Below are 12,432 nucleotides of genomic sequence, written 5' to 3'. Positions count from 1 at the left end.
AAGGTAAACAAAGGAGGACAAGACAGCAAAATTTAAAAATATCTCCATACCAAATAATCATCTGGACGAATCCCAAAGAGCTCCCGGAAGTAGCGGAAAGCCACGGGGGCGTAGGTCTTGAACCTGAAGTCGGCGAAGTGGTGAGCTGGGGTGAGGTTACTGCCCTCGCTGCACAGAACACACACATGGCACAGCCTGTTAGCACCCACACACAAGGACAGGCACACCAAAGCTTCAGATGCAGCGAGCCTTGCAAAAAGACATCTTTGGAACAAGCACCACCACCTTTCTTCTGTGGTAGGAAAACAGGTTTCAAACTATCTGCCAAAATCTATTTCCAGAGATTAAAGGAACAACCACTTGCCAAGCAGAATATATTTACACAGAGAACATAATTTTTATGAGCTTTGTTTATTCACAGTTAGAGAGCTCCCAGAAGGAGTTGCTTCCATACAAAACACAGCATAATTTTGTGGAAGAAATGCTAGATGGACAGCTAGGAAGACAAGCATGTAGGAAGGGTAACAAACTGGAGTGCACAGTACTGCATCCTTCACTGTGCTTCCCTGCAGGCCAGTGCACTGCAGACTCCAACACTTCCCACTGTTCTGTTTGTGTATCACAGAGCAGATTTAAAACATTCAGAGCATGCAACTCTGATCTAAAGACAGATGGAAGCTCTCTTGAAAAATCAGTGAGAGGAAAAGAAAATAACTAATTCATGCATTTATTTTTTCTCATTCTCCTTTACCTTGGGAAAAAAATGCTCTCCACCACGTAGAAGTCCTGCATCAGGACATCCCTCTCTGGCTTGGAGCTCAGATTTCCCACAGTATATCCAATCCCCAGCTGGATGGCCCCCTTCAGAGTGGATGAGGTGGTCTGGCAAAAGGAAAAGAGCAGTCAGTGAGCATTTCATAGCAGATAAATCACAGTAACATCCCCTGCATTACAACACAGTCATGTCTGTGACTTTTGTGGGGTCATCTCAGGCACCACATGCTGCTAACCAAGTTTATCCAGCTGCTGAAGAGATCAATTAGGGCTTTAGATTAATAACTACTGGGCCAGAACTTCTCTCAGCCTGTCACCCACTTGGGTGCCATCCCCCACTCCCCAAACCCAAACCTTTTTGTAGGCGGTTTAGTGGGTGCCATCCCTCACTCCCCAAACCCAAACCTTTTTGTAGGTGGTTTCCCCAGAAGCATCCACACTTCGATGACCAATCCTCTTTCCTTGGCCTGGCTGTCCTGGCAGTGAGGGGCCCTGCAAGGAGAGCACAGGGACAGTCAGGGCACAGGCTGAGCTGCCACCAAGCACATACAGAGCAGCACACACACTCCCACACTGTACAGCACACAGGGCTCATGGTGAACACCCTGCAGATGCCAACAGGTGAAAGTGAAGCTCTTTGAATTATCTTTCCTCCCCTGAAGATGAGTTAGAATAGCAACACTCCACGTGACACCCCCACTGCTCACTGCAGAGCCCTCAGCGAAAACACCGAGCTCAGAAAAGATTCAACTGCCAAGATTCCCCTGGTGCTTGACTGCAGTTCCCATTGAGTTAAAACAGTGATGTATTAAATCAAACAGCCACAGAGACTTATTCTTAAAATCCCACGCCCTCAGGTGTCACACTGACACCTCGGGTTTTGCTGGAGAGATCAGAGCCAGCTGATGGGGACAGCCCAGCCCCTCTCACACTGAGATAATCCATTTAAGCAAGATCTCATCTGTTTACAATTCCAAGGCTGAGCCCACACAGGGTGAGCCACAGGAATGTCTCTTCCACAAGTTTTGAAGTTTACAGAAATGCTACAGACTGCCAGCACTTCAGGGTGACAACAAACCTGCTCCTGTCCCCTTCTCCTCTCCTGCCTCTGAGTCTGCCTAGGCCTTTCTTTGCCAACCCAGAAGGCAGCAGGTTGTGGCTGCTCTTTAACAGCCTGGTGTAAGCAGGTGTTGGAAGTTCCCTGCAGCTCCTTTTGCAGCCCTAGGGACTCTCTACTCCACCACCAATCACCACTGCACCCCACCCAAGCTCTCTGCCAGCTGACCCCCCCATGGATCCTGGAGCCCACCAGACTGCTAGAAACGCTGTTAGAGACCAGCGCCATTTTGGGGTTTGCTACATTGCAGAACAGCTCTGGATGTTCCTTTGAACAACACACAGAGAGATCCAAGGTCACTTCCCAAGTAACACTGTTCTATCCCTGTCCCTCTTGAGTGCTGCACAGACCCAGCTCCAAACCAACTGCTCCAGCAGACAATGGATAATTTTGCTCAGACTAAGAAGTTCTTTGTACTTTAGCTTTTGATCAAGAGCTTGCAGTTATTTCTGGTCAATCTGCTCATACTTCTCATACTAAGGGGCAGACTGAGCTCTCCTTCAAAAATCCCATTTCCTACCCTATTTTATTGGCAGGGCCAGCCTTGCTTCTGAGCACTCCTCCTCCAGCAGCTGTGAGCAGCAGCACAGCTCAGCCTCTCCTTCCACCAACCCCTTGGATCTTTCTCCATGCAAGCCCCAGCTGTGCTGTCCTGCCTTGCCAATGGCTCCCCATCATCTTCCCAGTGTGATGAGCAGACACAGGCAGGGGAAGGGGCTGCCATCCTAGGAACTGCAGTGACAAAAGTCTCTTCCAGTCTCCTGCTCTGCCTGTGGCTGTTTCCAGGGCAAGAAAAAGTGGCCTTGTTTGTGCATTGAATGATGCAACCACAGCAGCTGAGCTTCCCACTACACACATTCCTGTGCAGGTACAAAAGAATCAAGTGTCACATGGCAGGCAATTTTCTGGGAAGATTTTGCTGTTCATGTATACAAATGCTCATCATCACAGGTGAAAATGGGATGGGGGATATAAAGAAATTTGATCAAACAAAAATCATTTGAACATGATGCCCTAAACCATGAGTGTGGGTTTCAGGGAACAGCTTTCAGCACAGAGCCTCCTACTAGATTCCCTGCTGCCAACTGTGAAGAGTTTTGCTCCAGAAGGTAACAGTGACTCAGAACCTGTGACCTGGAATATCTACAAGAGAAGATGAGTCCCTGGAGATGTTCCCCTGTCTTAGGGCTTCACAAATCACAGCCTCCCCAACTCACTCCCAGTGGGTAAGTGTGGGAATAAGAAAAATAGAAACTTCCACAGACATGGAAAGGTTTGATTTGCAGCCTTGGGAGAAGCTGGGATTGATGTAAAAATACAATACACAAACATCAGGCAGAAAAAACATAAACTTATGTTTCTATAGCTGTAAGTAAGAATATTCCTTAAGTAAGTGAGAAACTGTACTGGGTAAGATAGTGAAGGGTTTATAATGTAGGGGTGTGGTTGTATAGAGTAAGCTAAGAGTTTAGAAGTTATAACAGAGGCATATGTGTATATGTGTGATAATAGCCCATTGGATAAATGTATCCACAGTGCAGCAGAGGTAAGTAAAGGTGATAGGTTAGAAAAGCAAAATAAACCCTGTGACAACTGTCTATTGGTTTAAAAAGTTATATATTGTCTTGGAACAAAGAACTTGTGACTACTTTGAGCTGTGGCTGACTGCCTTCTCCTCTAAAATCTCACAGCCTCCGAGACTGATGTTCATCTGAGCAATAAATTGTTCTTAGCCAGAAAATTGTCCCATTCCTTCATTAAAAGCAGTGACAATGACAGGTAAGACCCACCACAGAGGCCTGGGGATGCCCAATGCATGCACTCTCCAGTGCCCACCTCCAGGTGCTGGTGTGGGAGAGGTGCCCTCCGCCACTGATGCAGAGGCATCATGGATCACACAGCCAAACCTGGCACAATCCCCCCACATCCCTTCTGTGGCTGCAGTGATGTAATGAAGGGGCCCCAGAGACCTGCCACTTATTTTATTTCTCCCAAATAACAGACACAGATTTTGTAGTAATCTTGTAAATACTTTGAAATGCACTTTTGCTCAGAAAAGGCAGGCAGAAGAGTTTCCTAGAGCTCTGTGTTCTCATTTCTCAACACAGGACTGTCAAACCCAGCTTTACGCATCTCACCTCAGTGATGGGTGTCTTCTTTGGGCCCAGACCTGCAGACAAAAGGGAAGAGAATCAGGAGAAGTAGGGACATCCAATAAAAACCCCCAACCCAAGCACCAAAACTCTCAGAAAACAGCTCAAAGCTTTGTCTTTTCAAGTACAGCAGCCAGTCCTTAGAGCAGCTGGTTTTACTCAGTTTTCAGCTTCACCAGTTCAGGAATCTGATGGTACAGGAGTCACACGAACAATTTCATATTCAGAAGCACAAAAATGCACATTTTTTCCCAGCAACAGCATTTCCTAGAGGCTTCAGCAGAGAGGTCTTGCAAATCTCTGCTGCCCCATTAAGCAATGGGTCCATACTACACTGAAGAGCTGGATCCACACAGAAACCCAGAGAGACACTCCTGAAGCTGTATTCCAGCCACTCAGAAGACACTTGACAAACTGTATTGATAATTGAATATATTTATAGAATCCTACGTCCAAATATATCACACAAATGAATGCGTCATTTATCTTTATTGCTGCCTCGGTAGAAGCCACTGCTACTCCATTACAGCCAACGGTGGAAATCAGGGTTTTGCCTTAAGCCTTTAGGTACAAAATCAGAGCTGGAAACACAGGCCCAAACCCTCTGACATGAGGCCATCTCCCATTTCCTAGCCTGAGTTTGTTTTTCTGAGTTTTTCAGACAGCAGGGAGCACAGGCTCCTGTGTGGAAGGTGGGACCATGAGATCCAGCCCAGCTGGCTCCTGAGAGCAACGATGAAGGATCAAGAGCTGCTGGAGAGGAGCTCCCCACAGCACCCCAGCACCTCTGTGTGCACAGAGCAGCTCTCATGGGGGAGTCTCCTGCACAGAACACAAACTCAGGGGACAGCTTTAAGGCCTTACTTCCACATGTGAGTCTGCCACTCCCTGTCCCTGTGCTACAGTGTTCCTACAGGCACAGATCCCTAGGAGCCCATAATCCTTCAGAAAGGGCTTAAATTTGCAAAAGACCATTGAGTGCAGTTTTGAGCTCATCTACATTCAGATTAGGGGGTGGTCTTCCCCGGGAGGGCGTGGATTTCCTCTGTCCCTCCTGGCTGGAGAGCAGGAAAAGCCCAAGAGCCCCCAACCCAATTCTGCTGCTTCAGCATCTCCCCCGTTTGGTGAAGGGAGAACTTTGAGGGTTTACCCATGGTACCTATTCAAACCCCTCAAAGAGAAGCAGGGATGCTGCTCCAGGGCTTGTTTCAGAAGGAGCCTGAGCAAGAACCTGGGCATCAGAACCTGAAGGGGCTCCAGGAGAGCTGGAAAGGGACTTTGGACAAGGGCCTGGAGGGACAGAACAAGGGGAAATGGCTTCCTATTGTCAGAGGGCAGCGTTAGATGGGATACTGCAAAAAAATTCTCCCCTGCGAGGATGGTGAGGCACTGGCACAGGGTGCCCAGCACAGCTGGGGCTGCCCCTGGATCCCTGGCAGTGCCCAAGGCCAGGCTGGACAGGGCTGGGAGCACCCTGGTCTATAGGAAGGTGTCCCTGCCATGGCCGGGGGTAGTACAAGATGAGCTGTAAGGTCCCTTCCAACCCAAAACATCCCAAGATTCCATGATAATGGGATGACAACACCAGGGAAGTGTGTGACTCAGTCACGTTTTGGAAAATATTTCAGATTCCGGAAAGCAAATAAACAACAAACCCAACAAAAACCCTTGGTGATCACAGGGGGGATGAAGCTGCTCTGACTCAGAAGTGCTGCAGGTGTCTCACCATCCTGATCTCCACAAACTGGGCAGTCCCTCACGTGGAACAGGTCTTGTCAGGTGGCATTTGGAGCTGTCTGCAGAGCACCGCTGGGGCTGCAGCCCGGCCTGGGGGCAGAGCCAGGGTGGCACGGGAAGAGTCACTTCTTGTTATTCTCCTTTAAACAGTGCCCACCTCCTGCCTCAGGAACAGCCACTGAAATGCCACTCCCTGTGCTGCACAATCCCACTGCAAAGGGGCAGAGAGCAGTGAGCAGAGTGGGACCCCAGAGGGGCAGAGCAGCGCCCCTCGGGCACACACTCAGGCTGGGCCCTCAGTGAGGGGTGTCCCTGACACAGGTGGGTGACACACACCACAAGGGACACCCTGTCACTCCTCCAGCTCTCAGACTGCAGCACCACATGGCTCAGGACCACTGTGAGCTCAAACTGTGCTGAAAAATTCCTTCTTTGGCCTAAGCCAACACAATTTTGTGATCATTGAGCAAAACACCCTGCAATGGCCTGGGGAGCAGGAAATACAGCTCTGAGTGAGCATTTGGCTAATGAACTTCCAGGGCACAAGCTGAAGCAGCACTTCCAGAACATGGGGGAACCCAGAAGAGCTAATGCTGCCCCAGACTGAGCACTGGAAATCCCTGCGAGCACAGCACTGGTGAGAGCCCGGGGCCAGGGGAACGTGCTCTCCCTGCATGGCTGCCACTGCTCTCCTGCTGCACTAAGCTCATTTCTGCACTTTGTCACAATTCCAGAACAGGAGATTATCTTTAATTTTGTGATAATTACCACAAGCCACTTTCATTCCCAGCTTTTAAGTGTCTGCTGCTGTACATGTACCAAATGTGGAATCAATACCAACCATCCACACAAAGGAAAGGTGTTGGAGGGAAGGAACCACAGATCTCAGGGAGGAATGACGCCTGACGTGGGCAAGAGCAACCCCAGCAAAACTTCCCTCTGCCCCCACCACTAATAAAAAATAATCAGCTTTATAAAATCAACTTGTCTAGTCAGAAAATGTAAAAATCATCCCCTGGCTCCTCTGTGCATGGCACATGGCTGTGCTCGCTCAAACAAGCTGACAGATGGTCTGGCAAAATCTGATTTAACTCCAGCTCCAGGGGTTATTGAGCCACGAGGCAGCGCTGGGGCTGGCGGGAGTGCTGCTGTGGAAGTTTCGACACTTAACGAGCTAATTGAAATAATTCTGATCCGATTTGGGGTGGCTTACAGCCGTGCTCAGAAATGGGATGAGAGGGTTTTGGAGGGAAACCCTGAGATGAAACCCCAACTTTCTGCATCCAGTCTGTGCCTGGGCTCTGCCAGGCACTTCATGCATGCTTGACCTGCTGCCTTCAGTTCTGTTCTCATCTGTGCAGGGCTTCCAGTGACCCTGTCCCAGGGCTTGAGCTTCTGTGCAGCCTCTGAAATGAACACTTCAGTTGTGGCATTCAGCAATTCCGATCTCAGACTTAACCTGTGTTTTTTCCATATTCACAGTCACATTGGACATCTCCACCACTGAGCTGATGCCCTGGCAGGACAGGCAGGAATTTCCTCCTGGAAAGCCTCTGCACAGGAAAGGGCTCAAGTTTCAGCTCTACCAGCCAGAGGAGCAAACCTCCACAAGGTAAGGGTGGGCAGGCCCTGGCACAGGGTGCCCAGAGCAGCTGGGGCTGCCCCTGGATCCCTGGAAGTGTTCCGGGCCAGGCTGGATGAGGCTTGGAGCAAACTGGGATAGTGGAAGGTGTCCCTTCCACTCCCTGCAAACCAGCTGAGACAGGCTGACTTGCCAAAACCCTTCACCATCAAAACAGGCATTAGAGGCTTCTGTCCACTGGAAAGAAATTCCTTAAAAGGTTTACAAAAATCCAGCAGAAGCCCAATTTAAGACCACAGAATATCCCAGTGGGATCCTGGAATATCCTCAGTGGGAAGGCACCCACAAGGACCACTGAGCCCAGCCCCTGTCCCTGCCCAGCCACCCCAACAGCCCCACCCTGAGCACCCCTGGGAGCTCCTGCAGCTCTGGCAGCCTTGGCACCATTCCCTGGGCAGCCTGGGCAGTGCCCACATGATCTAATAACGAAGTTTTCTTTATATACACAGACATATATTTAAAAATTTTAAGTATTTGATGCTTTATGATGCCCTAGAGAAGGCAAAACAAATCTGAATAACCAGTGGATTCCTTTCTCTGATCAGAACTGCTGCTGCATCTTTACTAAAAGCTTCACTTTATTTAAGGGTTTATAAGGACATCCAATGTGACTGGAACTAAAAATACGTGAAAATAGAAATGCTACATAAGCTCCTTGGCTGGAGGCTGCAGCAGCATGACTCTCCCAGAAATCCTGCCCACCAGAGACCTGCAGTTTGCCACTTGCACCCAGCCTGGTCTGGTGGAAGGTGTCCCAGAGGAGTGTGCTCATCTCATTTTTCACTTTCTCCATTGAGAACAAGACAATGTGACACAGCTGAGCAGCCCATGTGGACAATGAGGGGATGTGGAGACTGTAACCAGGACATGATTCCCTGTTCCATCTCACCCCTAACACAGACTTGCTCAGTCAACGCCTTAGAGGCAAAGGCAGGAACAAGAATGCCAAGACAGGAGCTGTGGAAGTTAAAGTCCCTGCACACGTATTGCTATATATAGAGGCAGAAAGGATGGAAATTAAACATATCCATCAAAAGAGACCACTGTTACTACCTATAAGAGACTGCTGCTAAAAACAAATTAAAATTAAGGGAGACCGAGGGAAGGTGATTCAGCAAATCATGGAATGGTAAGGGTTGGAAGGGACCTTAAAGTTCATCTCATTCCAGCCCTTGCCATGGGCAGGGGCACCTTCCACTAGACCAGGGTGCTCTGAGCCCCCTCCTTGGACACTTCCAGCAATGGGGCAGCCACAGCTGCTCTGGGCACCCTGTGCCAGGGCCTCAGCACCCTCACAGGGAAGCATTTCTTTGCAATATCCCATCCATCCCTGCCCTCTGACAGGGCATTCCCCCTTGTTCTGTCCCTCCAGGCCCTTCTCCAGAGTCTCTGTCCAGCTCTCTTGTAAGCCAGAAAACACTCCTGAGCTGGGAAGCAGCCCCTGATCCAGAGCAGCAGCCAGCAGAAGCATCAGGCTGTGTCTCAAGGCACAGGTAAAAGCAATCCCTGAATTTTTTCTCACATGCCACACGTGTGGCTCCAGCTCCCAGCACATGGAGCAGCAGCACAGGGCAGTCCTGGGAGGGGAGGGGACACCACAGGGAGCAGGAGCTGGCTGATCCCCCCCAGAGAAGGCAGCTGAGTACAACCTGCCCTTCCCAGGCACCTACTTCTGATCATTAAATATATTTTCTTCCCATAATTCAACACAATTTTATTCAGATGAGAATCATCAAGTGAGGCACAAAATTACATTAAAATGTTGGGGTTTTTCCCCTTATATTTGCCATCTCTTGGTATAAAGAGCTGTAGCTGTTCAGCACCCTGGGTGTGGATCACTGATCCTGGCACTCTGAGAGCTTGGAGAAATAAGACAGAAATAAAGCAACCTAAGATAAATTCTGCTTGTTATGTAGAACCTACACAAAGTTCTACCATCTAAATGTATCTATGTTTCCCTGCAGCATGGCCAGACTGACTGACTTTTGGGATCATCCACACAAAACTGGTGCTGTCAAACCCAGCTGACCCTCTCTACTGCCTGGTTCACCCCATTACTCATCCCAGTGCTCAGGCAAGGCTGGCTCCAACCCTATGGACAAGCACACAGGGGGAGGAGAGGCCTGGCTCTGATGCACCTGCAGCACAGGTAGCTCAACATTCCTCAGGACACTTCAGCCAGCATCCACAGTCCAGCAGCTGTTTGCAGCAGAAATGCTGGCAGCACCAGGCAGTATCCAAACTGGGCTACAGGAGTAGCCAGAGAGAAATAATCCTGTTTAATCCCACCTGACCTCCTCCCTGTCCTCTGCTCCTTCTTGTCACCCACGTGGGCTCCATGCCTTGTTTGAAGCACACAGGAGCCACCTTCACATGAAACAACATTTGCACACCAGGATCTGCTGCCCCAGCTCCGAGTGCTGCACTCTTCCCATGGCCTTTGTCTTGTTTTCCTCAGCAGAAACGCTGGGGATGGGAACAGCAAGGCTTGTACAAATAAATGGCTTGTACAAATGAAGGGAAAGAGCTTAATGTGCAGGCTGGGCCTCGGGGCACTGCTGTGCTACCTGCTGAGAGCAGTGACACGGCTGATCCCTCCTTTCCACCCCGGGCATGGACATGCTCTTCCATTAAGTGGAGACAGACGGGCACAGGGAGCCCCAGACACCCCCTCATGTTTCTGACCCCAGACTCCAGAAGCTGCTCCCCTGCTGGCTCCTAGGGATCAGCACTGAACCTGGATTTTACAGCCCAGCTCTCCTGATCAAAGCAAACTTCCAGCTTATGGAGCATCAGCACTGCCAGGCACTGCCACAAAAGGATGTTCTGCAGTAAAGGCATCTACCAGCCTGGTTTATTTTTGGGTTTATGCAGAAACTCTTTCTGCCTCAAAAATAAATCCGTTTATCCCAGCTGAAGAGGCAGGGCAGAAGCTGAAGACGCAAGCAGGGAGTTAACACGTCCCTTCCTCACCGTCAGCTGCAGGTGCCAGCACATCCGGGGCGCAGCACCCCGGGTGCAGCCCTCCCCAGGGAGCTGAGCCAGGACATCACCACACGGCAATGTTTCTTTAACAACTCCCTGCAAAAGCACTTACAGCACCAAAGCCCAATTACAGCGAGGAACAAGCAGGACAAGACCAGGGAAATGAAATTCAAAAAGAACTGATTTGTTTTCTTGTTTTGGATCAGCTGCACGTAGAAAAAGGACAATTTTGGAGTGCTGAGCCCAAAGCGTGTGACACAGTGACAAAAAGCACAACAAGAATCTCATCAAAAGCAGCACACAATAGCTGCCACCCAGCAGCGGAACAGGCTGCAGCCGCTCGCCTCAGTAATTATGCAATCCAGGGGGATGTTCGGGCAAACATCTGCTCCATGGGAAAGGTGCAGCCTTATCTGAACACCGTGTTCCTGCTCCCTTCCACACGCTGGCCACAGGAGGATCGTGCAGGGAGGAACACAGGCTCCCAGCACGTCCCCCCGGGCAGTGGGGGCAGGCAGGGGAGGCTCCCAAGGTCGGACACCCAGCAGCAGCCTGGGAATGCCTGGGAATGCCGGCCTCTTCCCTCCTTCTGCCTTCGCTGTTTATTACAACCTGCAAGCCCAATCTGCCTACAGCACTCACGACAAAGCTGGAGCAGGATTAGAGACAGCAAACATGGAGCAGAAGTGTCACCTCTGCAGGACAGAGCCAGTTCTGTGCCTGGGATGACACTCAGGCACAGAGGTGCCACACTCAAACCACGACGCCAATTTAGAGCAGGGCCATAAAAGGCTGGAGGACTTTGAAGCCACATTCCTCACAATCATCCAGAAGAGCCAGGGCAACATTCAGCTGCCCTTACCTTTGTTCAAAGGAAGGATAAGCTTCAAATCCCCTACTAGCAGGTTACAACCCACTGACTCTGCTCACTCCAGCACGTCCTGCCTGCCCAGAGCTGTGGTTTGGCAGCAAGAGGACACAGAACCTCCTGCTGCCTTTCTAGCTGTGTTGTAAAACCACTGGGGACCTGAATGTAGCACATGACCCCAGGCACCCCGGGACTCTATTCTGTGTGTTCAGATGGAGTTTCCAGCTGCCACAAAGTCCCTGAGAGCCACTTCCCAAACCCAGGTCAGAGAAGTACAAGGCAGTGAAGGAATTCACTTCCCTCCTTCATTTTCCAAGCATCTCCCCTGCCTGCAGACTCCTGCTGAGAAGCAGGATCCAGGACCTTTAACATGTCCTACCAACGTGCAGGGAAGGAGGCTCACCTCCATCCTCCAACATGCTGCTCCTCCCAATGCCACTAATAAAGAGGGAGAAGCTTGACCTGACTAATCTGAGGTTACACCCTGCCTGCCACAGCCAGAACAGTTGTTCTGTCCCAAATACCCAGGGTTTCCATCGTTTCCATCGTTCCCCATTGCTTGGGGCTTAGTGTGAGCCCACAGCACCTCCCAGCCAGGTAGGATTAGTGCTGCTGGAGCCTCTGCACCAGCCAGGCTCCTTTTGGAACTCGCTGGCTCTGTGAGGACACCTCAAGGCAGGTGCCAGGCAAAGGACAGGGAACTGCTAGCTGGAAAAGGATATATTCACTGTGCTCAATCCTAAAATTTCTTATGCTGATAAATAGCACAGGATATTGTTATTGAGAGGACAAACCCCCTTTAACTAGAGCAGGAGGATGCCTTTGCACATCAGCTTGGCTCCCTTTCCAATATTCCTTCTCTGGGTATCCTGCAGAGGATCTCAGCCTGTCTGGGGGAGCACTGGCAATGCAAAGGAATCATTCCAGCAGACACCACAAGAGCTGGACTGCAGGCTGCATGAGACAGTGACAAACTATCCCCCCGACTTTATCTCTCTGCCCTGGCTCCCTCCAGGAGGGCTCCGCCAGATAATTCCTAACTTCCACTACTTAAAAATGTCTTCCTCAAAGGAGCCCGAGCCCCTTGCTCACTCACCAGCAGGAATTATTCTAATCTAATTTAGCCTGAGAATACAAGACTGCAACCCATGAAAGA

General features: G+C 50.1%; 1 protein-coding gene across 4 annotated transcripts in view; it reads right to left on the bottom strand.

The window, feature by feature from the left end:
• PIP5K1C (phosphatidylinositol-4-phosphate 5-kinase type 1 gamma) overlaps positions 1-12,432 on the bottom strand; it is a 52,390-nt gene that overhangs the window by 22,893 nt on the left and 17,065 nt on the right. For all 4 annotated transcript variants that reach the window (XM_058821317.1, XM_058821314.1, XM_058821315.1 and 1 more), the window contains exons 2-5: positions 4,030-4,061; positions 1,180-1,266; positions 752-882; positions 51-168 (exon numbers count right to left, since the gene is read on the bottom strand). In XM_058821317.1, coding sequence (XP_058677300.1) covers positions 51-168; positions 752-882; positions 1,180-1,266; positions 4,030-4,061 — 368 coding nt within the window. The remainder of the gene's footprint in view (positions 1-50; positions 169-751; positions 883-1,179; positions 1,267-4,029; positions 4,062-12,432) is intronic.

Source organism: Ammospiza caudacuta, chromosome 28 (assembly GCF_027887145.1).
Source record: "Ammospiza caudacuta isolate bAmmCau1 chromosome 28, bAmmCau1.pri, whole genome shotgun sequence".
Lineage (NCBI taxonomy): Eukaryota > Metazoa > Chordata > Aves > Passeriformes > Passerellidae > Ammospiza > Ammospiza caudacuta.
Note: the sequence above shows the minus strand (reverse complement) of the source record. Positions and strands in the feature narration are given on the sequence as shown.